We start from the raw sequence: 26,754 nt of genomic DNA, 5'->3' as shown, positions 1-26,754 counted from the left end.
ATCTTCTAAAGAAAGAACCTGTGCCACTTAATGACAACTTCAGCCTGAATTACAAATCTGAGATGTATTTATAATCCAGCAAGGAATGAACTGTTGATATGCACCCCTTTGAAACAACGTAGGAAATTAACACTTTGTTGTAAGTGCCTATAGGAAGGCTTTCTGGCAGTTTTAACCTCATATTCCAAAAGTTTTCACAGGGACAGCTGGAACTGCTGAGCAGGGGGGATACCAACAGGAACTTTGTAATATCTAGCTATGTGTGTGTTCATCCAGGGGAGCTTTGGTGTGTGATAGGTGATAAAGTTTCAGACCTGCAAAGCTCTCAAGGTGTTTGTGAGAGGGGAGATAGGGATGTGTGGAGATAACTGAATAGTGAGTTATTGCACAACACGAGTCACACAGTTTTTACCTCGTCTGGCTAAAACTTAAATTGGTTTCAGAGGACTAATTTATCCCAGCCTGGTTCCTAAGTGTCTGGTATCTACCAAGCTGACTAACTGAATTAGAAGAGAGGCCTGGAACAGGAGAAGCAGGGAAGATAAGTCAGGATGGAAGCATGTGAGCCCGAATCCCATTATTCTTCAGCGTCACTTGGGTAAATGATGTGGTGTTAATTATGAGATGCTCTGAATGCAGATCACTTCCTAAAACTGTTAAATGAGCTTTTAGATTTTCCTCCTATACCACTTTCATAAAGCAGGAATTTTATGTACAGGATATATTCAAATTGTGCATGTTGAATTTGCAGAAAGATGCTCTTTTGCATTAGTTTCTTCTAATGATATTATTCCCCACTTTATACTGGTGTTTTCAGAGTTTCTTAGGATGTTCCTGGAAGCACTGCCTTGACAGGGAAGCAGGAAGGACTACAGAAAGCCTGGGTCCTGGGAAGATATAAGCTGATTTTTAACACAGTTCTTGTTCTGAATTGGTGACCCCTTTTTTGAATATCACGCAAAATATATTAAAGCAACAAAACCAGAAATTTTTGACATGGCTTCTACAGTCTATTTCAACAAGTAACATTTTAATTGCAGTATCATATTCTAGGCCTGTTCTGTTTTCACTTGTACTAATTTAGATCTAGAGACCTTTGGCTTTATAGTAATAATAAACCAAATTTCAGAAGAGCTGAACCACCAGCGACTTCAGTCAACCTCCTACCCAGGTAATTAATTTTAAACTCTCTCTTTGATGAATGGTCCCAATTTCAGCAGGAGTTCCCAGGTAATTTTGAAATGTAGGCTGTTTATTTAGTAACTCCCCTGGACCTGGAAGTGCTTTGCATTCCTGTGGGGCAAAACCAGCCCTTTTCCATGTTTGACATAGAGCTGAATGGTGTGTCAATATTGAAGAAATGCTTGTCCTGCTGACCAGCATGTTGGAGGCAGAGGAACATATTTGAAAAACTGCAGTACAGGCAGAACTAGGAAAACCCTTTAGTTTCCACTGTCTCCTCATTTTTACCAGCAGTGGTGTTTTGGACTAGATATCCTGAAATTCTGTATTAGAAAACATCTTCCAATAGTCTGTTCACTTGAAAGTCAAAATATATTCATTTTGTCATCAAACAGTTGCAGATTTAGGGACAAATTCTGCTGCTTTCTGAGTGCCTACAGCTGCAAGTTGAGTTGGCGCATCTGTGCTGTCATATGAATACCAGACTTGATTTATGAGGTGAATTTCCACTACAGAAAATTGTCTCAATTTATGGTAATAGTCTTTTAGAGCTGAATTTCAGTCTGTAATGGCTGCTAAGCAAATTCAATCTGTTAAAATAGATGTACATTCACTAAAGGGTCTCCAGTCAAGCTAAGTAAAAAATACAAATTTTGGAACTTGGGTCTTTGCTAGTTTTCACACACAGCTGAAGCATGGGCTGTTTTCCGTTGATAAAGGGTGGAAAACCAGGGAATGGACATCAGTCAGCACACCAGTCAGATTTTGGGCTGAGTTTTTATCTGTGTGATGACATTAACTCTGTGAGGCTCCACCAGAGCGGGTACAAGGGTAATTTGGCCTCAGTGCTGTATGAAAGCAAAATAGATTAGTCTGCAACTTATCTTGAAGGCAGGGTGGGTCAATGACAACTGGCACTGAATCCAAACACTGAGCCTTAATGAAAATTCAAGGCAATGGGGTTTTTTTTCACTTTGTAAGATTGCCAGGCACTGTTCAGATGAATTAAGAAGACACAGGCCCGCATTTTTCCTTTTTGCAATACATTAGGCATCCTTGTTGAAGTTTAACAGTGTTCCTTTAAGAAGCACCCTCAGAATTACAGTGGCATTTCCTCTGTTAATAAGTGTCAGACTGGACAATATGGGATACCTGGGGGGTCAGCGTTCCACAGTTTGCTGCCTGCTGGAAAAAGGTGCCAAAACACTAACACACCTCCAGGCTGCAGAGAAACTCCACATGGGTGTGAGCATCCCTGAAGCAGTGCCCTGACACGAGGGTGGCCGCACATTCCCTGCAATGGCTGTCCCCCTTCCGTGACATCAATTCAGATTCCCAACAGCTTCCCTGGGGATTCCCTTAGTCCTGCCCCAGCACGGCAGTCATGGCTGGAAGCAGAGCACAAGCCGCCCCCAGCTGTGACTAACAGGGGGAATGATTCAAGGCTCAGCACACAGGGAGGCAGTTTTCTTGGCTGTGAAAGGCTGATGTGGTGATTGCCCATCCCCATTTCTGTCTCTCTTCTCTTGCAAGCTCCGGGAGCCTTCCCAGCACATGTGGATTAAGGGAAGTTTGCAAGAAAACAAGTTTTAATGCTTGAGTTTTTGTGCACGGTTGTCCAGTACTTCTAGCAATCTTCCAGTGTTTGATTTATTGTGTTGTTCATCCTCCTTTTTTGGTTGTAACTAAATTGTCCCAAAATGCAGCATTTAATTTATTTCTCAAAGTAATGGGGCAAAAACGACAGACGGAGTGCTCAGGATAGGGACTGCAGGGACCAACTGCATCTCAGAAGTTCTCTGTGAATGTCAAGTGAGCTTCATCTTGTGTAGTACTTCAGTAAATAGCTTCTACAAGCCTGTCCAAGTTAGCCCTTTTCAGTTTTCTAGATAATTCTTCTGTTTCATATCCTGGTCCTAAATCCTTACTTTCCATACTGTGTTTTTTTAGTAGTTGCTAGTATTATCAGAAAATTTTCATTGGTTTAAATACTACATCACACTAGTAAAAGTAGTAAAAATTTAGTATAATTATGTTTTCCAAAGCTGTATTAATTGACTGAAATGCTGTTGTTCCCTTGTACTTTTCCATGCTCACTTCTATACTCTTCAAGGAAAAAGTTGGACTTCGGCAAGAAGAATTCCTCCAGAATTTGGCTTAGAGCTCTGAAGAAAGTCTGGCAGACTGGAAGAACCAGCTTTAAATTAAAAAAAAAAGGGTCAAGATCAGAAATGTGTCTTTTCACCCCTGCATAAGAGACATATACTTGACTTGGTTGTTGCCTCCCAGTGTGGATATCTGTGCCCTCTCTGGGGAAAAGCAACAACACGGTAGTTTTGTCTAACAAACCAGGTCAAAGATAACTCACCAAAGCTCTTAGCATTTTCTGGCACTATTAGAGAGCCATTATTCAACATAATGAACTATCCTGGAGCAGTTTCTCCCCCTTTATTAATAGAGGTAGGCTTTTAATTAGCTTCCAGCTTTTATTCCTTTGGATTAATTTTATTTTGTTTCTTGAACAGACTTATTACCTACTTTATAAGAAAAAAAAATCAAACCCCTCGTGTTCCAGCATACGCTGAACCTTATCACCTGCTGTCTCCATCTAGCGCCAAAAAACATCTGGGAGGGTTATCTGTTTTAATTCTGAGCTCAGCTGGATCTGAAAGACACATCCCCCTTGGGGCAGTGAGGCATCTTGTCATCACCATGAACTTCCCCTGGAGATAAATATTTTTTGTGCAGCAGGCCAGAGCACAACCACACGTATTTCCATCTGTAGGGATTAGAGCCAAGGCACTTAACTACTCTGACCTCTTGTGTGTGATAGGTGTGCAATTCTATCCAGTTACTCCCGTACAAAGTCCAGTGACTTTGTTTTTGGCTAAAGCATATCTTTTAAATGAGGAGTCAAGCTTGATCTAAAGGCATTAAAATACAGGGAATCCCCTGTGATGGTAATTTGTTCCAGTTGTAATCACCCCCACTGTTTCAATTTCTGCTTTTTTTCCAAGAAGAGTCTCTACCTCCAACTTGTAGCCAGGAACATCTGTTACTCCTACCTCTACATAAGAGTGCCCTTCAGTGACAGTGCTCCATTAAAGCAACCAAGTTTGCAGCCAAGTCTTCTGGTTTTCTTTTAATTACAGTTTTCTTCCAAGCATGAAAAGCATCTGGCTCAATTTAAGCCTCTCACTGTAAACCCCAGGCTCCTGGTAAGACTCATAGTGGTGGAAACACCTGGTGTGACTTGCAGCCTCCCCACCAAGGGACACCAGGGTCATTAGCTCAATGGCAGCTCCCTCCCCTGTGTGCTCCCTTGGAGCCAGTGGCCCTCAGGACTCCTGAGCCCATCAGAAGCTGCCCTTGGCCACCAGCTCCAGGAGACTTTTCTCTCAGCCTGTGAATGACTGTGTGGCCCTGGAGCTGTACAGCTGGTCCAAGGCTGTCCAGCCTCCAAGTACAGTCTCCAGCATGGGAAGGCTGGAAGCCACAGCAGTGAGTTGGGCTTTCCCAGTCCCTGTGTTGAGCTGAGTTCTCATCAGTGCTGCAAGCTAAGGAGCTGGCTCTGCCCTTTTGTCCTCAACATCACACTGGGAATGCCTTGGTGGCCTTCTTGTCATCTCACTTGTTATCTTCTTTGGTGCCACTGCTCTCCACACGCAGCACACAGGATTTGTGATTTTGTTTCCACCATTCTTCTCGATACCCTGATATTCAATTTCCTGTATGTGGTCCCAGTTTATCCTGTGACTCAGCTTGCTTGAATGGCTGCCCTGTACTCATCATTATGTTTAGTTATGCACTAAGTTTTGTGTTCCCTTGGGAAACCTGTAAGGTTTGTGTCTGTGACTGAGAGAGGCCAAAGAAGGATTTCCTGCAAAGCTGTGTGCCATTTTCAGACAATCCAAAATATTATGGAGCAGCTAAGCAGTTTACTAACTAATGAAATAATGATTAAAAATTAAGTGCTCCTCTGTCCTCTGGCTTCTGTCCATGTACAGTAAAATTTTGACCTGAGTTTGCTCATGCACCTTGGCAGAACACTTAGAGGAAATTTCTGTGAGTGCATTTAAATTTCTTTAACAAAGCACTCAGACAAAACAAGGAGTGGAAGAGAGAAGAACCTGAATAGCAAATTATACTACCCAATTTCTACAGGAGTGTAACACTTCTAGCTGGGCATATCCTCTCTCATCTTTTGGCACAAGAACTACCAGGACATTTATCAAGCAGTTTAATCTATTTTAACTGTGCAACAGAGTTCATCTAAAAATTTACAGACATTGATCTCAGCAGTAAAAAATAGTATTCATATAGTAGGATATGAAGAAACTGAATACATTAATTCTCCTTAAAAATATTTTTGAAACTCTTCGTTTTCACAGGTTTAAAGTCTGTCTAAGCTATTTAAATAGAGGGATGCATTGTTCAAAGGGGATGGCAAACAAGATGCCATCTTTTCTTGTGGATCAGGAAAGAAGTGCAGAACAAGGGGAACATACAAACTAGTGAAAACTCTTAGTCTCTTAAGTGAAAAGGCTGCACCAAATGTGTACAGATAATTCTTCCTTTTGGAGACTGGAGTAAGATTCAAAGTGTGAGGAGGTTCAAAGTGTGCTTAACAAACAAAGTCTACATTTCATTGAAAAAGAAGGTTCGGCTCGCACTGAGAACTCTGCTTTTTGGGATGTGTGCCTTTAGCTATAGTTTATGGTTTTCAACATTTCCAGCTCTGCTTTTCAGGAGGATATGGTTCAGCCATGGAAAAAATTTGTACTGGATTGAAACTTACATACTAGGAACTAGCCAAGAAATAAATGTACTAAGTCAAATAAAACTGTGGAGAAACAGAATTTTTAGAAAATATTTTTACTCTTAATACGTGAAAATTATTCTTCAGCCTATTACCTATAAACCTCAGGGCACTACTGGGACTTAGTGCCTGTGGATTCCAAAGGCACAAGGAAGAGTTATTTTGTATTTCATTGGATTTTCCCTAAATAGGTTATAGTACCGTGTGTTAATTTTTTTAATGCAAAGTTTCCACTGAGCTGCCAATTTGGCTGCTTCACCTGCTCTTCTGCTTTATGCTTTTAGCTTGACATGGAACAAAAACCATTTTCCAGCTCCCTGGCTGAGTGATACACCTGCACTGGTGTAAATTGCATGTAAGGCTGTGGAAGCCAGTGAGGTTGCACTTGTGTTACTGAGGCTGTGATAAGGAACAAGAGTGTTTAGTGCAGTTTAGTGCTAAAAACATTTGACACTTTCTTTGAACAAATAAATTACAGTGTCTCCACACTTAGTTGGAAAGGCTGTGGGTCAAGGGTGTGATGTATTTCTCTGCTGGAGTTCAAAAGAGCAGCTGCAGAGTATGGCATAAATAACAGCAGATATTGACCTCTTTGAGAGTGAAAAGGCAAGATATATTGACCCTGAAGTCAAATATTGACCCCAGATTTGTTTCAGTCTTTTTTTTTCTTCAAGGACCAATAAATCTTGGTATTTGGCAAAAAAACCCAAGAATGGAAATGCGAATTCAGGTTGGACACAAATATGATCAATTCTATTAGCTTTCTAAGTTCTTGCCATCTTTTACAGAAAAATACTATTTTCTTTGTATCTTTAGTGGTATATCATATCAAAACAAGGAAACTGATTATTACAGCCATTATTTGAGAACTTCAACATTCCCCAGAGAGTTAAAAGTGTGGTTAAGTTACAAGTGTAGAGGAACATCAGAAACCAGTGAGAAAGTTCTAAAGCAGATATGTAGGTTTGCAGTCAAAAGTCTTTGGCATTAACTTCAGGCAGAATAATTTTTCAAAATGAGCTTAGACATCTTGACTGTTTGAATTCACTCAGCTTCCTTCTTCCCTCTTCCCTGAATAGTTGTCCTCCAAAGTTTTAGTTACCTTGGGATTGCTTTCACTGAAACACAAGCTAATATTTGGGTTGGGGATTTTTTATTGCACAGGGTTGTACCTTTCACAAGAACTTTTAATAATATATTTATGTATCAACTAGGGAAAAAAAAACCCAAGGTCTCTTACAATTTTTTGTCTGAATTAAAATTTCCCACTTGTAACTATAGATTTATATTATAGTTACCAATTCCCACTTGTAGCTATAGATTTATATTATAGTCACCAATTCCCACTTGTAACTATAGATTTATATTATGCCTTCTGCCTCTTAATTAAAGTGCTCTGGGATTTTCTCTCCATTAAAGCACATACATTTTATAGTGAAAAGTTCTAAGTTTTTCATTTGGTCTTTTGGGTAAGAAATTATTTTGTTCAATTTAAGCCTTTTACTGTCAGCCTAAATCCCCTGATAAAGCTTGTAGCAATGAGCCTGAAATGCATGGTAATATTTGAGTCTTACCAGACTAAAGACTAGTAAGTTTTACTTAAGTCTTGACTTAAGTCAGACTTTAAATCAAACTTAAAAGACTTCTAAGTCCTGTGAGGGACAGCTGAGGGAGCTGGAGTTGTTTATCCTGGAGAAAAGGAGGCTGGGGGTGACCTTTTCACTCTCTACAACCACCTGAAAGGAGCTGTAGCCAGCTGGGGGTCAGCCTCTTCTCCCAGGCAACAAGTGACAGGACAGGAGGACATGGCCTCAAGCTATGACCCCTGCCTAGGGAGGTTTAGGCTGGACATCAGGAGGAATTTCTTCATGGAAAGGGTTGTCAAGTATTGGCATGAACTGCCAAGGGAGGTGGTGGAGTCACCATCCCTGGAGGTCCTCGAGAAACAACTGGATGTGGCACTCAGTGCCATGGTGTAGGTGACAAAGTGGAGATGGGTTAAAGGCTGGACTCAATGAACTTGGAGGACATTTCCAACCAAAATGATTCTGTGATTCTAAGAATCTTCATCCCCCATCTGCAGGTGTGGAATCTCAGGAGACCCTGGCCTCATGGCAACTGCCTTCCCCTTGTACTGCTCTGAAGACAGGGACCCTAAAAGTGCCAGGCTCTGTTAACATATATTGTGCAAAGACTTGGTTCTCCATGATTTCATAAACTATCAGGGAAAGGATTGTAGTAAGGAATGTATGTTTCAGGAAGATAATTATTTTTGCAAGTATTATCTTTGCTGGTTTTGTTGCTGTTGAAAGTGTAGCAAATTTTTCATGTTAAATGGATTTGTCAGCTTCTGTACTTTTGTCATTGCAGTAGAGTTTTCACCTCTTTACCACAGTGATTGCATTGACAGCAGGGTGGATGCTATGTAGGCAGGTAATATGTTTGTTTAATTGTTGGCTAATTCCTTATCTTTGTGACTGCAGTGCTCGGGATGTCCTTCTGCATGGCTTTTCCTCACTTGTACCAAGCAGATTTAATTCATCATTTCCCAGCATTTGTCAAGAAAGTGCAGATTTGCTTATTGTTTTATTAGGAGGAAAAACACAAATTATGTTCACCAACCACACTCCCACCTCTGCACAGAAAATTTCTTGTGCTGGTTTACAGAATAAAAATTTCTTCTCTAGATAAGGGTCAATATTAACCAGAGGAAAATCCCAGAAATTGTGACAGTATTAGGTGGAAAAAATCCATTTATCAGGGCTGTTTGCTCCTTTCATTGCACAGTCATTACACATTGGCACAGGCGTTTGAAAAATAATGTTCTGGTTGCCTGAGGAATTCATTCTAAGTCTGCTTTTTATCCAGGAAATTGGATGCTAGTGAGGTGTGAATGAAGCAGGGTTAGAGAGACCTCAGAAGTCAGAGATGCTACAGGACACAAGGAGACAGGAGAGGGGGAAAAGGGAAGAACAGAATGAGAAAACTGAAAGATGGGAGCTGCACTGGGACATAATCATTCCTTAACCTAGAGATCCGGCTTCACAGAGGAAAAGTTCCACTTTTGAAAAGATAAGATTCTGGAAAAGGAGGCAGAGGGGGGGTTGGTTATATTGGAGGGTGGAAACAAGATTTACTGTGTCTGCCATCAAGCCTGCAATATTTCTGTGGAAAAAGCCCCACCTTTAGAAAGTGGTTTTAGAAGGGCAGTGAGGTGGAAAATAAATCCAGGCCTTGACAGCTCCTCTCCTTTGGAGGTGATTTAATGCAGAGTCTCAATTCAGCTGAGGGGAGTAAGGCAGCACACTTCCAGAGGAGCAATGCTTATACCTAGACATAATTTCTCTCCTGTAGCCTCAGGAGATTAAGAATGAATTTCAGCCAGTGGATTTGTGACCATGGGCTATGTTCAGTGCAGTGCCTATGGGGATCCTTTCTTCTCAGTTCAGTACTGGTATCTCAGCCAAGCATTCTTGATATCACAGGGAAAAGGCTAATCAGAAGTGGCAATCTGCAAAATTAAAAGAGTAGAGCAGGCTTCTTTGTACCTACTGTTTTCTGAACTCACTTTTTTTTTTTTTTTTTTTTTTTTGAGGCCCTACTGCATTCTTTCTTGTGGCCCTCTTCAATTTTGGGGTCACCTTCCGAATAACAGGTCTATGTAACTGCTGAGTACCCAGCATGGATAGAAACATTTCTACCTCTGCTATTTTCATGCACATGACTCTTTTAAATTCCAAATAATGTCCCCAGAGAGACTTTTCATTTGGAAAAGAGGTAACTTTTATATTAGAATGCTTCTTAATGAAGGCAACAGGACCATTGCCACTAAATCCAGAAAAGAGTGTATAAAGGTATATATATTAATTTGAGGCATCAAATCTTGGTTAAGTTTTTTCAATTCTGTTAATGTCAGCATTTATTGCAACATTTCAGATGGAACATAACAAAACCTGTAGTTACAGATATATCTGCAGCTTTGATTTTCTGGGTATACTTTTTCAGTCTCAGGCAACAATTTTTTTCCCCGCTGAAAACCTCATCAAAAGTATCTGTATTTTTCCCTAAAAGAAAAAATGTAAATATGGTTTTTATGTTATCAAATATGGTTGAAGCTCTATTTTGTTCAGTTCCACTGAGTAGTAGATGAGAGAAAAAATCCTGATGAGAAGGGCATGCTGGTTGTGCTTCTGACTACTGAGTGAAAGTTGGTTTAGATTCATATGAGCTACAAGAATTTAAAAGCACACTTTGCTGTAACACATGGTATTTTATAATGCTCTTAAATGAATGACCTGCCTCAGCCATGTCAGGTGTGCATGTGTGCAGAGAAACTTACGTGGAACAGATGGCTGCCAAATACTTCCACTTAACTTGTGAAAGCACATAAAAAATTTAATTTCTGTAGTTAAATGGAATAGCTTTTGTGGCAACATCGGTGGATACAGAAATGTTGCTTTGTTGTGCATGGCTGGAGTTCCCATTGTTTCTTGTTCTTTAAAACAGTGATCTAATGTTTTTAGCATTGCCCTTAAATTTAAAAGTTGCAGAACTGGTAAAAGAACAGGTGAAGACTTTCCGTGAAGAGCATCATTTTTGCATCTGTGCCCTGGATGACTTCATCATGTCCTTGGTGAGTGGCCCTGCAGCACAGGTGGCACTGCTGTGGTTTTGGCACCTACCACACTCACAGCCATGGAGGGGATCATACTGCCCTCTTTAAGAAATGTGTCAAAAGCCACAAAGCATGGAGTTAACCACTTTTTCTGCCTACCATTTAGCACCATTACTAGGGTCAATAATACCTAAATTCTGTGTTAGAAAATTAGAGAATCTTAGGGAAAATATACACTTTGGGTGTGTATTATATGTTACCTCTTTTCATCCTTTCAGTCGAATGTAAATTGAATTAAGGTGGAAAATGATGTACATTAGTCATCAAGTTATATAATCTTAATTAGGATCTATGTTTCTTTAGGAAGCATGTTTATTTCAGAATGGAAGGCCTGGACTTTGACAAAAATGGCATTACTTTGCCATCTGGCACAATTCTGAGGGACAGATCCTTTCCTTGACTTTGCTAATGCTTTGTTACCTCTGGTTTTATTTGAATCATTGAATGGAATATCTTCAGGTTGTATATGGAATGGAATAATTGAATGGAATATCTTCATATCTCAGGAAACTGTTTCACAAACCAAAAATCTGGCTTTGATCTCCTTATAGATCTGGCTATATTTCTTCTTGAAGTCAGTCTAAATTCTTCTTTATTGAGACAGAGTTTGAGAGAGGCTCTTTATTGTCATGGCTTTCTTGCCTGTCATTCAACAAGTCTTTAATTCATACATAATTTCTATCTTCCTTTAACTGTTCTAGTTTTTCTCTCATCTTTTGAACAGCCTAATTAGATTTTTGGGTTTAGTTCCAGAGACATGCACTGAGTGACCTGTTACTTGATTTTCAGTAACTGAGTACAGACACGTCTCTTATTCCAGACAGTTATTTAAAAGCACCAGCACTCTCTGAGGTTTGTTCTGGTTTGAGTTTGTCTTTAAATCTAATAGCCTATGGGATGCTGGACCCTCTGCTGGTGTGATATTCTTACCACATTGTTATGCCTGGACCCTAAGCTATTGCAAATCCGTGATTTTTCATAAAATTTACCACACTGGTTCTTCAGCTCTGTTTGTAATATTTGCCTAACATACAGTTCGGATACGCAGCAGTCTTTGCTTACCCTGTGTTGTGGTTGGGCTTTTTGTATCCTTTCAATTAAAATATTTAGTGTTTAATCACAGTAGGACATTGTTTGGTAATACTATATAATTAAATGGTGGTGGTTGTTGAAGTGTATAATTAGGATTTCTGACAATTCATTGTGATTCTCTGGACTGCTGCAAAGAAGAACAAAGCCAGAGAGAAAATGCTGGCTGGGTTATATAAATAAGTGAGAGATGATGGTCAGGCTGAAAATGAGGGTTCTCCCCTCCTTTAATGAAAGGGTTTGTGTACATTACATAGAATAAAGTATTTCTTAGGCTGAAAGCTTTCCAGAGATAATAGTGTTGGCCCTCTGAGACTCTTTATTATGTCAGATGTGGGATTCTGATTTATGGGAAGTGGCCGCTGCCTCCAACAGGCTCAGTCTGGTGTGTGGAGGAGAATTTGCTTGATGGCCCCTTTGTGCAGAGCTTTGGGCTGCAGTGTGCAGATCATTAAGAGCTGGGTTTTCCCAAGGTGTCCCAGAGAAGGAAATCCCTCGTGTTTACTGAAATACCCTGGGCTTTTGGGACAAAGTGCACCCCTTCACTTCAGGGGGTGCAGGGTTGGGGTGAGCCCTGCCAGCCCCGGCCCCAGCATTGTCCCCTCAGCGTTGAGAGTTGCTCTGCAGAGGTGAGATTATGAAAGTCCTGGTGGAGTCTTCAATTCTCTTAAGCCTTAATGAACAACTCCTCCCCACTTCTGTTTTTTAGGAGTCTAGGAATCTGTTCTCCTAGAATGCAAGCTGAAAGTCCCACATAATTACATAGCTGCAAGAATCATAGAACAGTTTGGGTTGCAAGGAGCCCTTAAAGTTAGTCATCTAGTCCAAATGCTCTGCAGTGATCAAGGACATGTTCACCAAGATCAGTTTGCTCAGAGCCCTGCTCACCCTGACCTTGAGTGTTACCAGGGATGGGATATCTCCCACCTCTCTGAGCAACCTGTTGCTGTTTCACCACACTCATTGTAAAAGTCTTCATTTTATTTAATCTGAATCTACCTTCTTTTGGTTTAAAGCCATTTCCTCTTGTCCTATCACAGAAGGCCTGCTAAAAAGTTTGTCCTCATCTTTCTTATCCACCCCCTTTAAGTACTGAAAGGCCACAATAAAGTTCCTCTTCTCCAGGTTGAACAGTCCCAACTCTGTCATCCAGTCTTCATAGAAGAGATGCTCCAGCCTTTCTGATCATCTCCATGTTCCTCCCCTGGACCCACCTCAGCAGGTCCATGTCTTTCCTGTGCTGGGAACCCCAGAACTGTACACAGGTGGGGCCTCACCAGAACAGAATAGAGGGGCAGATTGCCCCTCTCCACTGCTGGCCACACTGCTTTTGACACAGCCCAGGATGTGTTTGGCTTTCTGGGCTGCAAGAGCACATTGCCATCCCATGTCCAGCTTTTGTACACCGGCATGCCCAAGTCCTTGGCAGTGCTGCTCTTGATCTGTTCATGCCCCAGCCTATATTGATACCAGGGATTGCCTTGACCTTGTACTTGGAAAGAAAGGGGCATCAGGGGAATAAGAAATCTGGAATGTGAAGTTCAGGATAAAATCACAGGAACTGGTACCACTGGCCCTGGTAGTGGTCATACAGCCTCGCGAGGCACAAATTCTCAGACTGGGCTTTTGAGGTGCATTTTCTTCTCTCCAGAGGTTATTGGCACAAGCTGCTAGCTGTGTAGCTGGGCAATCAGATTAGGCTGAACACTGTAGTGACCTGTGGAGATGGAGTGGTTTGGGTTGGGTCCATTTATTTATTACTTTTGGAAGAAAGAAGTTCTGTGTCTTGCAGTGTTTACTTGAAATATAGAGTGTCTGTTTCAGCCTGTGTCTTGCTGCCATGCTTCATAATTTTCCACCTGGAATAGGAAAACTGGCACGAGATAGGTGGGTACATACCCACTGCTTGGATTTCAACTCTAGCTGCTTTAATTGCTTCCTAATAAATAACCAGAAACTTTTCCAAGCAAGCATGCTTGCATTTATCCCTATTTGATTACAAAACCAGAAGCAAAACTAGCAAATTCCGGAACAAATGACAGCATGTTTGTGCTAAATATTTTTTCCATTGGCACTGTAAAAACCTGACGATTAGGTTCAGCAGGCTGTTGCAATCCACCTGCCCACAAGCCAGCCCTGCACTATTTGGGTGAGCAGGACCATTGCCACTGGGGAGACAGGGCTTGCCAAAACTGTGGAACGGGAGGAGGTGTGGACCTTTACGCATTAGCTAGCAAATATGTAGGGCAGCTATTTACATGTAGCTCAAATTATAGCTTTTACAGTGTGAGAATAGACTCTAAATTGAAGAAATTAGTTTTCCCTCAAAGCAATAATTTAAAAAGGCATGAAGCAGTTTCAATTTCTGCCATTATAAAGAACAATTGCTTTCTGAAGTAGGCCAGCATATGGAACTATCAAATCATCAGTTTTGTTCACTGCAACGAAACCATTCCTGAAGGATCATGGGAATTGTTTTTGTGAGGGGTAGGTTAATAACCTGTGATACAATACAAAAGAGAAGACAAAAATCTCACTGTGAATTTTGTGGCTGGCTGGATCCAGTAATCTCAAGCCTATACAAAGTTATCGTTGTCAAAGGTGCTGTTGCCTGCTTTTTCTTAGTGTGCTGATATAATATGCTGGGCTTTTGTCATTACCAAAGCTTCCCTGTAAAAAAAAAATACACTCATTTTTTCATATATTTGAACATAATGTGTTTGTGTGTGCATATATTTGAAAGCACTTATATGCCTGAACTTTAAAATCCTCTCTGTCCTGTGAGACAAACTTACTTTCATAATCGCTAGTCATGCATATTAGTAAACACCTACCATTTTACACTTGGTTGCCTGAATTTAAGCACTTTAAACCAGGTTTTTCAAAACATTTAGATATTTAAGCCTAGAGATGGATTCCTCATGGGATCACCTACTTTTGCTAGTGAGATGGACACCACTGGAAGCTTGTTGCAACTCTGCAACGTTAATTACCTCTCAGCATTTGACTCCTAGTTACACATTGAATCACAGAATGGTTCTTGTTGGAAGGGAACCCAAAGATCATGTAGTTTCTGCCTCCCTGCCATGGGCAGTGGAACCTTCCAGAGCAGGCCTGAATTAGGTGTATTAGATGTATAATTAGATGTTTGCTCAGGTCCCTTTAAATATAGGTATTAGATCCACTGCTGTGTGAAGACATTAACTTTGAAAAAACAATCATTTGAAGGCTGCAAAGTAGGCTTGCAGTCTTCCTTTTGAAATTCAAGGGATGTTATCTCTTTTCAGTGAATCACACTGGGGAAACCCCCTCCAAACTAATGTATTTTCATTTCCCGCACTACATATCTTTATCTTATCATTATTATTCTTATTTCTTGTCAGGGTTGTGATGGAAACCTTGCATCTTTGTCAAAATTGATTTGCAAGCACAAATATTTTGAGGCCACCTATGATCCTGCAGTCAGAGCCAAGAAAAGAACAGAGAGGCAAATACTTGTAAGAGAATTATTCAGAAAAAAAAAAAAGTGTGTGCATGTCTTATTCCAGTGTTCAAAGATGTGCTCCTCAAGTGTAATACAATTGAAGAGTCAGGCATTTTGTGAGGTGGTTTCAAAGAGCAAAGTTATTTAGTCTCCCATTAAAACCATGGAAGAAAACAACAACAACAACAACAACAAAAATCCCCCAAACAAATAAAACCCCAAAACCCCAGGTCCTCCTTCAGCAAAACCTCTTCTTGGAGCCCAAAAGGAATCTGCAGATGTGTACCCCCTGCATGAGAACAAAGTCTTCAGTCACTGGAATGCAATGCTATAAAAACAAACACTACAAAGCCTGGTAACAGGGGGATGTCTCACTTGCATATTTTTTTGTGAGCATTTTGGTTTGCAGAGAAGGGGGTCCCCAAAGCATGTGAGCCAGCAGGATCTCTTTGTACTAGGTTGCTGTCTGTTTGGCCAGATGTCTTCCCAACAGTGAGGCAGAAAAACCGGAGCTCTTATTAAAATAAGTCAGAGAAAGGAATGGAAAAAAGCATATGTCCAGTGAAATGAGGCACATTGTGTCCCATCTGATATTTATTAAACATTGATCAAATCAGCAGTGAGAAATGCACGTCATGCGGAAGTGACCCCAGCTCCTTGGGTTTGGAAGTCAGTGACAAATGTCTGGGAGCAGAGCAGCATTGAAAACACGTGTACAGGACACAGAGAGGAGTGTGCTGCACTAGGAGCATCATTAACAAATGGAGAAGAGCCGACTTCAGCTGAGAACGCCCTTTTGCAGGTTTCACATTTGTTCTGTCAATAGGATGTGTGTGTAGGGTCTTTCCCTTTCCCTTTAGTCTACAGCTTTCTAGATGAAATGCAATACATCTCCTGGAAGAATTTTGCATTTTATGTCAGTCATAACAGCAAGCAGTCTAGTGGATAAAATTGGGGAAGTTCTGCCAAATTAAAGCCCGAGCATGGGCTCCTTCAAGGCTCAACTCACAGCTTTTGTGGTAAACCTGCATGATTTTATGCTAACCTGCTGTGTTTTGTGTAATCACAGTCAGCATTTTTAATAGTCTCCCATTTGTTGTTGCTTAGTATTTTGGCTATCACATCTTTTGAGGACAAGCTTTGAATAAAAATGTGTCCTCACAACATGGACTAAATGCATCTTCTATATCAGAACAATCTTATTTGGGCATGATCCTTAAGTGAGATAGGGGGGAAGAATAACAGGACAAGCTGAAGTCAGGGTGTGTGCTGGGGAATTTGGGGAGCTCTGATTGTACTGTAGTTAATCCCTCTACAGTGAGGGTTGCATTCCTGGCTTTTGCATATAGCCTGATGCATTTAATTGCTCAGAAAGACGTCTTCCAAATCTTTTCTTCAAGGGGTACCTATATCTTTGGTATTTTTGTAGTAGTTTTTATCTGTTTAGTAAACTAGAAAGTCTTGTGTTACTAGCAGCAGAGTTAAGCACTACACGTTTGTAACAAAGAGCAAATATAATTACTCTGAAATACTTCACTATATCCCAGGTAAAAGAAAACAAAGGAGCCTGTTAGAGCTCCCTGGCTTTTTGCTCTGGCCCTCAACCCGGGTCACGTTAGATGAGGGCAGCAGGGGTTCATTGGCAATCAGAAGCAGTTTTAGGCTGACAGGCAGAGAGCCCCAGTAAGGAATGCAGTACACAGTTCCAGGCCAGCCAGTTAATGGAACCACTCCAGCCTGTATGATTGTTTTAGTATGATGTGCCTGTGTTATTGATACCAACCGTGCTGGGCTGTAAAAGGATGGAGAGGTCTGGCTTTTGTTGGGTTGCTGTTCTGGTGTCAGTTTGAAATACACTGAAATGAAAAGTTCCGAAAAGCCGAAGTGCTCTTTTATTGAACCAAGAGGTAGAGAGGGTTGAGACAAGTGAAACTAGATCCCTGTGAAGCACTGGAACATACATGATGCTTGATGCTGAACTGTAATACATCCAGTGACATCGGTGAAGTTTCAGCTCATTACACTACCCAGGAAGCTGGAGTACAGTGACAGAAAGCAGGTCATGTCATAAAATGAGTAATCTGACTATGAGACTCTTATCAAGTGAAACTTTTCATTGTGCGATTGCTGCCAAAGGCTTTGTTTTTACTTCTGCCTTTCTCTGTGATTTGTACCTCTGCAGTCCATCATTTTTCCCAGATAAGGATCTAGGCCTGTTTCAATTAACATTAAAATAAGGAGGATCAAGCTTTCTGTTTGTCTGTGTATTTAGAAAGTGAATGTGATGTGAGTTTGCCCCAAACTTGTTTTTGGATATGTGGGACTTTTAAAGACAACCAAATTGGAATTTAAAACCCTTCCATGAGAAGGAGCCTTGCATTTAGGGCACAGGGGCTCAATGAGCCCATTGGTACTGGCTAAGGCTAGTAATATGGTACTCCAGACACCACCAAAGTCCCAATGTGAGAACATTTCAGTCTCTAAATACCTATTGCAAACCTTTAGAAAACTGCATGTTCCCTTTCCTGCTTTTTCAGCAGTTAGAGCTTCCTCACCAGCAAATTCCTTGAGACCAAAGAAAGCAATTCAGCTCATGCATCAGGATCCATCAGCAAACCTGACTAGTGAATTACCTTCACCTTTTCTTTTGTGGTGCAGGAGTTGCCACCCTTTCAAATCCAAGCCCATAAATGGGCTATGGAGCTGGCACAGAAATGGGCAGAAAAGAAGCCCTTCCCACCCCATGGGCAGGAAAGAAGCCTTTACCCTCTGGAATTTCTGTTCTTGAGTTTATGCTTACATGGCTTCATCTCATTTTCCAATAATAATGGTTTTTGAAAAAAGAACCAGATGTTCCCAGCTGATCTTATGCCTAAACCACAAGGAACCCAAGTCTATGACATCACTTTCATCACATGGCAACAGAATGTGATGTCACACCTGAAAAGTTTAGAAAAAACGTGATGATGTAACGTGGAAAAGACCTGCAAAAGATGCATTTCTGCCTTACCCACCGGGAGTATGTGTGCAGAGAGGATTGAAGAAAATTTCTTGTCAAATAAACTTTGTATAAATCCTCTTCCTCAGTTGCTCCAATATGATAATCCTTCCTTCTTCAAGTACCTTAGGTTTAAAGGAAGCCATTGGAAAATGTCATTGGAGAGAGAAATGCAGTTGACTTAACTCATTGTGTTGGTCACCCATCCTTCTTGAACCCAGGGGAAGTGGCCTGTGCTTTTCGCTTTAAAAATAAAAAAAAATTAAAACCATTAAAAATAAAAAAACACTCTGCAGAAGGTAATGAGTTTGGAAAAGTAAAATCATCTGTGTGTTAAGCCTCGGGGGAAATATAAGTTATTCATAAAAAGCTACAGAGCAAGTTTTGATTAGTTAAGTAATCTGGTACATAGAATTTATTAGAGCTTAAAGCTTTCCTGTGGGACTCCCCTAATAGTACACAAATAGAGTGAAATATCAAAGAAATGCATTTTCTGACAGACACAGAAAGTTATGTTAATCCTGGCCTGCTTAACGCACCTTGGAAAGATGGATAAATCCCATCTGTTTCTTCCAGCACATCGGTCCAGTTTGCAGGTTTTTACACATTTGTGCTTCTGATTAATAATCCATGCTCCCAACACTCTTGAGCCATTCCCAAGGAGCACAAAAGAGGAAAATTGCTTCCCTAATAAAGTCAAAGATATCAAGCTGTTCTGGAAAAAAGTTTAAATATAGACTAGTAAAGTTCTGTTTTCTTTCATCAATTTGAGGCCATTTTTCTTAAGCTTGTCCACAAAGAGAAATTCACCAGCACTTTTTCTGTGGATGAACAGATTGCTGTATCTGTAAAGCGCTCCTTCTTTTCTGTGGAAATAGTGCTCTCCAAAACCGCCCAAAAATATGCAAAAAGTCTCATTGTGGAAAGAAAATGTTTGCATGGTAACTGTCTGTGGTGATTGTTACAAAGCAGAACTACTCCTACCAGTTTTTCACAATGCTCTTTTATTTCTGTGGTTTTTTTCCACCAGAACATTTGTTGTGTCCTGTTGCCCCCACAGGGATACCAAATGCTAAGAAAGAGCTGCTGCGGTGTGATGCCTGACAAAGGAGATGCTAATAAATGTTTTATTTCCAAAACTCACCAGAATCTTGTTAGCACAATCAGAAAATAGCCACCTCTCAGGAAAGCCCAGAGAGGCTGTCCAATGAAGCAGAACCTACTTTTCTTTCACATGCTAAAATCCCAAAGTGATTGTTTCACTGAGCAGAACTAGTGAAAAATCTCTAACTACCGTGATTTTTTATCCTGGCAGCATAGGCAAATAAGCACCCCATATGTAAACATCACCTGCTGAGAGAAATAATTTGTTTTGTAGAAAACAGAGGAAAGGAGATGGGGAGACGAACCCAGCAATGTGTTCTTTGCCACTGTTTTAAATTTCTTTAAATCTTCTGTTGCAGGTATTCAGGAGGGGAGCCAATGTACCAAGTGCAAAAATAACTGGGCACTGAAGTTCTCCATCATCTTGTTATACATTTTATGTGCCTTGTTAACAATCACAGTAGCCATTCTGGGATACAAAGGTATGTATGTATTGAGACCAACACTTCACTTTCAGACAAGCGTCCAAACACATTGTCACTTATTAGCTAGCCAGGCAATTTGCCACATTTTAGCCTAAATGTCAGTACTTGGGCAATGTTGGCTTTTTCTATGTGCATAATAACAAACTGCAACCTTAGAATTTCACTTTCAAATTACTATGAAATTTTGAAACCAGACTAGACATTTGAAAGGAAAGTTGAAACAAAATGATCATTCCTCCACCAAGAAGGAGTACTGGAAGACACAAAGCTGTGTAACATGTGCAACAGCCAGGACTATCTTACTAATATAATATTTATCACAGGAACAGAATTTAGTATCAATATTACTTTGAAATATCTGGAAGAAGAAAAATTAAACCAGGAGGTACCAGTGTATTGACTATCCACAATAATTGTGATGTACAAAGACACTTAGATGCTTTTAATAATAATTTCAAATATTCTGGTAGTTGAGCAACCTAGTAATGGAGAGAATTTCATTTGTGCAAGTCATTGGTTGGGCACATTGGGAAACATGGCTTAAAATTCCCATAAATCCTTATCACTAAGTAACTGTAGCCACTTAGGCATTTATAAAAATGTTTTGATGTAAATACCTTCTTATTGTGCAGTTGCAGCTATAATAAGTTAAATAAATAAGATGTGAATTTCTGGCATGAAAAGGAAAGTGAACAACATCATTGTGAGCATTATAACAGGGCATCACAGCTTGTTGCAGAGTAAACCAAGCCAGTTCTAAACTACCTGGCTGAGTATGGCTCTGAGTAGCTTCAAAACCCCTCCAAGGAGCTGAGTAAATATCCATGTGATTAGCATGCAGTGTGTCCTGTGCTGCCAACAGCTGCACTCATAGCAGAGCTGACATCACCTCTGGTCCTTTGCCAGGGAAAGAAAAGGAAATTGTAGAAATAGAAAGGATAAATAATTATTTAAGAGGATTTGGCACAGTTTTGAGTGAAAGAAAATTAAAACTGTTTTGTTTAGATGGAAGATTTATCCAGGGAAAAGATAGAATGTGAGGAACAGATAGAGAGACTTAGGTAATCTTGTTTCATGATAAAGCAGACAGAAGGTGGCAAATTAACATCAAATGTAAAAAAAATGCAGTACATTTATGTGGATACATCTCCTGAAGTAACTGGTCTCTGGAAGTCAGATTTTGAGGGACAAGAAGCCTTCCAGGATTCAAAAACTTATTCTTGATCTATAAAGATAAGATGACTTGGTCAAACAGATATGGGGAGGCCTTTTGCAGATATAAATCTGCAACAATCTGCTTTCATTAGATGAGAATGGGATCTTTCCAGACTTAACCCAGCCACTAAATGACTGGGATTTAGCAGAATTTCTCTCAAGAGTTTTATATGGTACTGTCACTTCTGGGGCTTCCCAGAAGACTGAGCCCTCACTCAGCATCAGATGCAGCAGATCAAGTTGGAGAGACTATTGCTCTTGGCAAATGATTTGCATGTGTGGAGGAAGCAGTATCAACAAGGAAACTGTCCAGAAGACTTTGGGAGAAGGATTTTTTCTTCCTCATTTCAATCTAGTTGTCCAGCTTCTTTCTCTATGGGGGCTGCTAGCACCATCTTTTCCCCAGGCTTTGCTCTCTACTTGGGGCTCAAACTTTGCTTCACTCATTTCTAAACTTCCTTCTTTGAATGAGCAGTCACTCATCAGGGATGAGTTTCTGTCATAGCAGTACCAAATCACAGCTATGCAGGACAAAGAAAAAAGAATTCCCTCTTCCAAAAATAAATGTAAAAGGGATTGTAGGAAGGTGGATAATGCATATCTTGCTCGCCGACCCTAAGACATTTTGGTGTCCACTGCTCACCAACTTGGTGATTGCAACATTTCAATGCCAAGGAAAAGAGGCGGAGACACAAAAGTCTTGTTGAATCCAGGTATTCCTTCTGTAACACCAAGCAGCAAATGGTCATGTGTCAGACACTAATTCTGCCCTTTGTACCTGCAGTTTCAGAACTTTGTCTTCAGCGTACCTACGTGCTAATTTGCAAGGAATACATAAATTAGATAAAACCCCATCTGACAGTACATATTCATATTAATTACTGAGATATTTTTGATTATTGAGAAGGGATTAGGCTTAAAGGAAGAACAAAACTCAGAATAAAAGTATATTGTTCTTGAATTCTCCTCTCTGTATCAGAATTTGGCTTCTCTTTTTTACTGCAACATTACATTAGAAGAAGGAATTCTGCTGCCATCAGGGATTCTTTCAGTCTCTTAGCTAAGTTTCCATTAAATTTGCCTCCCACACTTATGTTTATAAAGCCCAAAACTACTTTTAAAACTTTCATTTCCTATGTTGCATTTAAATATCCTTTGTGATTTAAAACGTTAAAACTACTAATCAGTGGATTAAATATGGCAAGCAAAAAAGTAACTCAATGGGAGGCAAAGTCAACACAGAACAAACCTCCAAACTAGTGGTAAAAATTATATAGTATGTTGGAGAACCCTGAAACCAAAACATGAATGAATAACAAGGAAACAAAACATGAAGGAATAACAAGGGAAGTTTAGTATTCTTCTGCTTTGAGAAGGCAAATTGTTGTTTAAAACACTAATGAAGCAATCTGCAATTTTTGCACATACTTTTATTAAATTCAATTAAAAATACAAAGTTACAATTTTTCTGGCACCAGCCAGTGTCAGATTAGTCTACTGAGGATGAATGATCTTTCTGTGGCTCGTTCCAGTAAGGGAGTGCTTGCAGCTTGAATTTCTGGTAGTTTTCATTCTCTAGTCAGTCCTTGTTTTAAAGTTTCTTGAGTAATGCCCACCATGACTTTCATCTGCTTCTTTTATCTGTCTCCCAGACATAGTTTGCCTGCCATTACCTGGGGCCAACACATCCTGGTGAAATGGCACATTTTGTCATAGTGGCTTAGATGCAGACAGTCCTCACTGTTCTGGTCAGCAACTACTTGAAATTTTGGCTTCCTTTAGAGGATCTTTACCACATTTTCCACTATGATCTTGTCAGGAATTGAAATGACAATGCAGAGAGACCAAGTTGTGAATTAAGGTGAAGTTAACCAAAAGCAAGTTAAGACATACACAACTTTGACTTTTCAAGAGCAGGGAGATTGTTGGGAGCAGCAGAGTAGCCTTTTGTGTGGGATATTACAGCTGGTCTGCCTGATTGCCTTTTTCTGGAGAAGGTGGAAAGTGGCTGTTCAAGTCTGGGACACTCACTAGAGGCTGACTTCCACTTCTGAGAGTGTTCCACATGGTCACATTATCACTGAAGGCTCCATCCAGAGATGGTAGTGGGAGCTACTACCAGGGAAGGAAAGACATTCCCAATAACAGGACATCAGTCCATATGACCTCTTTTGACATCAAGAGCAACAAAACCCAACATTGGCCTCTTGCTACTCAGTCTCTCCCAAATTCATCCTTTCCACTTGCAGGGCAATAGCAAGAAAAGCAAATAGACTACAACTTGCTTTGGGAAGGAGTTTGGGCAGGGGATCAAGTTCCCCAAAGCCATGATTTATTTGACCATGGAGGCTAAGATCCCACCCCAGTATAAAGCAAATACATTCATTGGTTTATCTATGGGATGGCAGCTTAGCCCTTGAGCTAACCCTGCAGTCACTTTTGCAGAGACCTCTTCTGTTTCTGCTGCTGGAGTTCAGTGGTTTGGGGTGTTTTTTTCACTTTGAACAATGAAAATACCATATGCTGTTGTATAATTACTTCTGTTCAGTCTCATTTAACTGCCAGAAAACTATTTATTGATAGGATTACTATTGTTGTGTTTACATTTGCTTTGAACTCTTCAGGGTTATATTTTAACTCAAGCTTCCAGTGCTAGATTTCATTCAACTGTGAAATCATATTTGTTATATGATGTTTCGTTTTATAAACTTCAGATCTGAAGTACAAACTGGCATTCATTTGGACAGCAAAAGGAAGAAATTACATTTTTCTTTTAATTACTGATAATATATATTCATTTGCCAACTCCAAGGGTGCTGTATAACTGGGGAAACAGTTGAATATTACAAGAACCATAGGTGATGTGACATAGCTAGTCAAGGCACAGGTTCAGCAGAAACACTTGAATTAGGCCTGCTTTTTAAATACAAATGATTTCATAAGGTCCCTCTAAGTGCCCAGAGTGAGCCCTGCCCTGGCAGTGACTCTCTGTAGACAAAGGAGAACACCACAGACTGAACAAGGAGCTGCCTAGAGCCAGAAGGAAGAGCCAAGTCCTCACTGTCTGCATGTGATGCATAGGCGTATACATGCATCAGTGGAGTGTCAGAAGTAGCTGAAGGACCTTTGTTGATCTGGGCTCCAGCCTGGAAGACAGCAGGGCAGGACAAACAGAGAATCAACTCTGGTTTCATTTAGGAAAAATGGCATATAGCATTTTGACAACTTTAATGGGCAGAAGAGCCAGGGAAAAATTAGTGCCATAATGGGGAGAAAAATGCTTTCTAAAGCTGAAGATATTGAGCAACTGTCCCTCTGAAAAAGCAAAGCCTTTATTGTAGTCTGGGTCGGGTGTTTAGCAAGCAATCTGTCATCATCTCAAATACAGAAAGCCACACTCTGACTGCACACACAGTAGAGTCTCTCTTTTACTGGCTTGTTAGTGGCCTAAAAGGAGCAGGCAGGTAATTCACCAAAGGGTGTATGGTCTCTCTGAAGACGCTGAGAATTTTCTCTGTTGTAATTCCTCAGTGGTGTTCCATCAGATAGTCTTGGTCTGATTTTCTCATGTTGGTTTTGGGGAAGCAGTAAAAGCGTGCAGTGTAACTGTGGTACCCAGAATCAGAAAATCAAATGCAAACGTTAATAAAGAAGGAGCACCTGATGGACCACACTTTAAAGGTCTGGGATTTCTGTGGTTGCTCATGAGCAGCGAAAGATCCCTAAATTTCATTTCTTGTGAAAACCCAAACCTTTACATAGCAACAATTTTTATGAGACTTTTTCCTAGCTGCAGATCATTTCACAGACAGAAAGAGTTAGAGGTACCCCTACCCCACACAGCTTTACAGAATCTTGAAAGATGGGAAACATTATATTTCTTCTGTTTGAAAAAAGGAGCTGGCGCAATAACTCATGTAGCCTGTCCCAGGGTTACAGACCCATTCTGCTCCCAGTGTAGCAAAAGGACTAAATAATCTCATGATAAGAAGCAATTTCTACTCCTAGTTGTGGCTTGAATGCAAAAGGCTGTTAGACAAAGTCTAGTGTGAAAGCTGTAGGCTACCTCTAACTTGCAAGCATTTCACATTTTTCTCACTGGAAGCCACCCCAAGCTATTTATTTGTTGCTCTGCTTTTTCCATTCCCGTATTAATTTCATCAAATAATTGAATGTGACAAGAAAAGTACTCAGACATTACAAAATAAGGGGCACATCAGTCATAAATCTGCACCTCCTGAACGACCATCCTTTCAATGTTAATGAGGCAGAATCATTTCCAGACTGCTTTGAGTGATTGGTACCATTATCAATATGTTTAAAATCCCCCAAAACATTTAGTGATTACTATCTCAGTCCTAAGTTTACTATCCAGGTGGCAACTTTTAATGATGAAAAGGCACAAGGAAAAAAATTCTTTTTAAGGAGAAATGGCTCATAGCAAAATTAAAGTACTCATTCACGCATCGGAGCCTTTAGCAATCAGTTTTCCTTTGCCACACAGCACTGTGCTGGAAGCATGGAAATACAGTTAAAAGAAAATTACATTGTTTGTGAGGAAAACCCACAAAGAGGGATTTCCTCATTCAGGAGAGAGATTTCTCATGGGCAAAAAAAAATCATTAGGGACTGCTGGCAGACTGAAGAAGTAGAAGAATTTTGGGTCCACCAGCAAATAGGAGCTTATCCTTCCAATATTTCACAGAGTAACAGCAGTGTGCAATGGCAAGCACGGCAATTTTAGGATGTTTTCTTTTTTTACTGTTTGATGATAATGGTATGGGGTTTTGTTTGCTTTATTGTTTACTAGTTTTTTTTCCATAATTTCCCTTTTCTTTTTTTTTTTTCTCATAACACACTGTTCTCTCTCCCCTAGTTGTAGAAAAGATGGACAATGTGACAGGTGGCCTGGAAACATCCCACAGAAGATACACAGAAAAGCTCACAGAAGTGGAGAGTGATCTGAAGAAATTAGGTAATCTACCTGCAAGCAAAGCCTCTTTGTATTATGGACCTGGGATGTTCTCCTGGCAGATTGAGGCAGGAAATTTGTCTGAAAAATCTCTGCCTATGACAAGATACAGCTCTTCCATTCCAGTTTCTCAAGTACTTGGGAAAGTACTTAAAAATAGTTCAGATCAGCTCTACTTAGAAGAGCATTTTAAGAATACTTCAAAATTTACAGTTCCCACTGAAGTCACTCTGAAAGCATTTATAATTAAATAAGCAGACACTTAATAGTTGTCCTCAGGAGAGAAACTTCTCAGAGGTAGAGATCTAAAACATAACAGGAGTTGTTCTACAGCACAAAAGATTCTACATAGAATGAGCACCTATCACTCAGTGATCTTGATGCTGTTTTAGCAATTAAGATTCAAAACTGAAGACCACTTTGCAAGGTAGACAAATAATCAGCTATTCAAAATTCTTATGTCTGAGGCAAGTGTATTACTTCCATAAATTGTTTCTTGATCATCTCAGGGAATACAGGACATAAGATTGTTATGTATTTAGGTCTCCCAAGCACTATCAAAGTTCTCAATTTTCAGGAAGATGCAAAAAAAAAAAAAATCATGGATAAAGGTTCTATTCTCTAAGTGTACATTTTTACTTTTCTTCCTATACATACAGTTTTTATTGTAGAGGTATTAATATACACATACATGCATGTGATTCTTGAAATAAATTTTGTCTAGTTTTGTA

At 40.1% G+C, this 26,754-nt stretch overlaps 1 protein-coding gene across 2 annotated transcripts in view; it reads left to right on the top strand.

Annotated features, from left to right (window-relative positions):
* The window catches only part of COLEC12 (collectin subfamily member 12), a 96,931-nt gene that overhangs the window by 57,592 nt on the left and 12,585 nt on the right, over positions 1–26,754 (top strand). For both annotated transcript variants that reach the window (XM_084214708.1, XM_084214709.1), the window contains 2 exons: positions 19,711–19,833; positions 25,928–26,026. In XM_084214708.1, coding sequence (XP_084070834.1) covers positions 19,711–19,833; positions 25,928–26,026 — 222 coding nt within the window. The remainder of the gene's footprint in view (positions 1–19,710; positions 19,834–25,927; positions 26,027–26,754) is intronic.

Source organism: Fringilla coelebs, assembly GCF_963513975.1.
Source record: "Fringilla coelebs genome assembly, chromosome: 1".
Taxonomy (NCBI): Eukaryota; Metazoa; Chordata; class Aves; order Passeriformes; family Fringillidae; genus Fringilla; species Fringilla coelebs.
The sequence above is the reverse complement of the archived record's forward strand: the minus strand, read 5'-3'. Positions and strand labels throughout refer to the sequence as shown.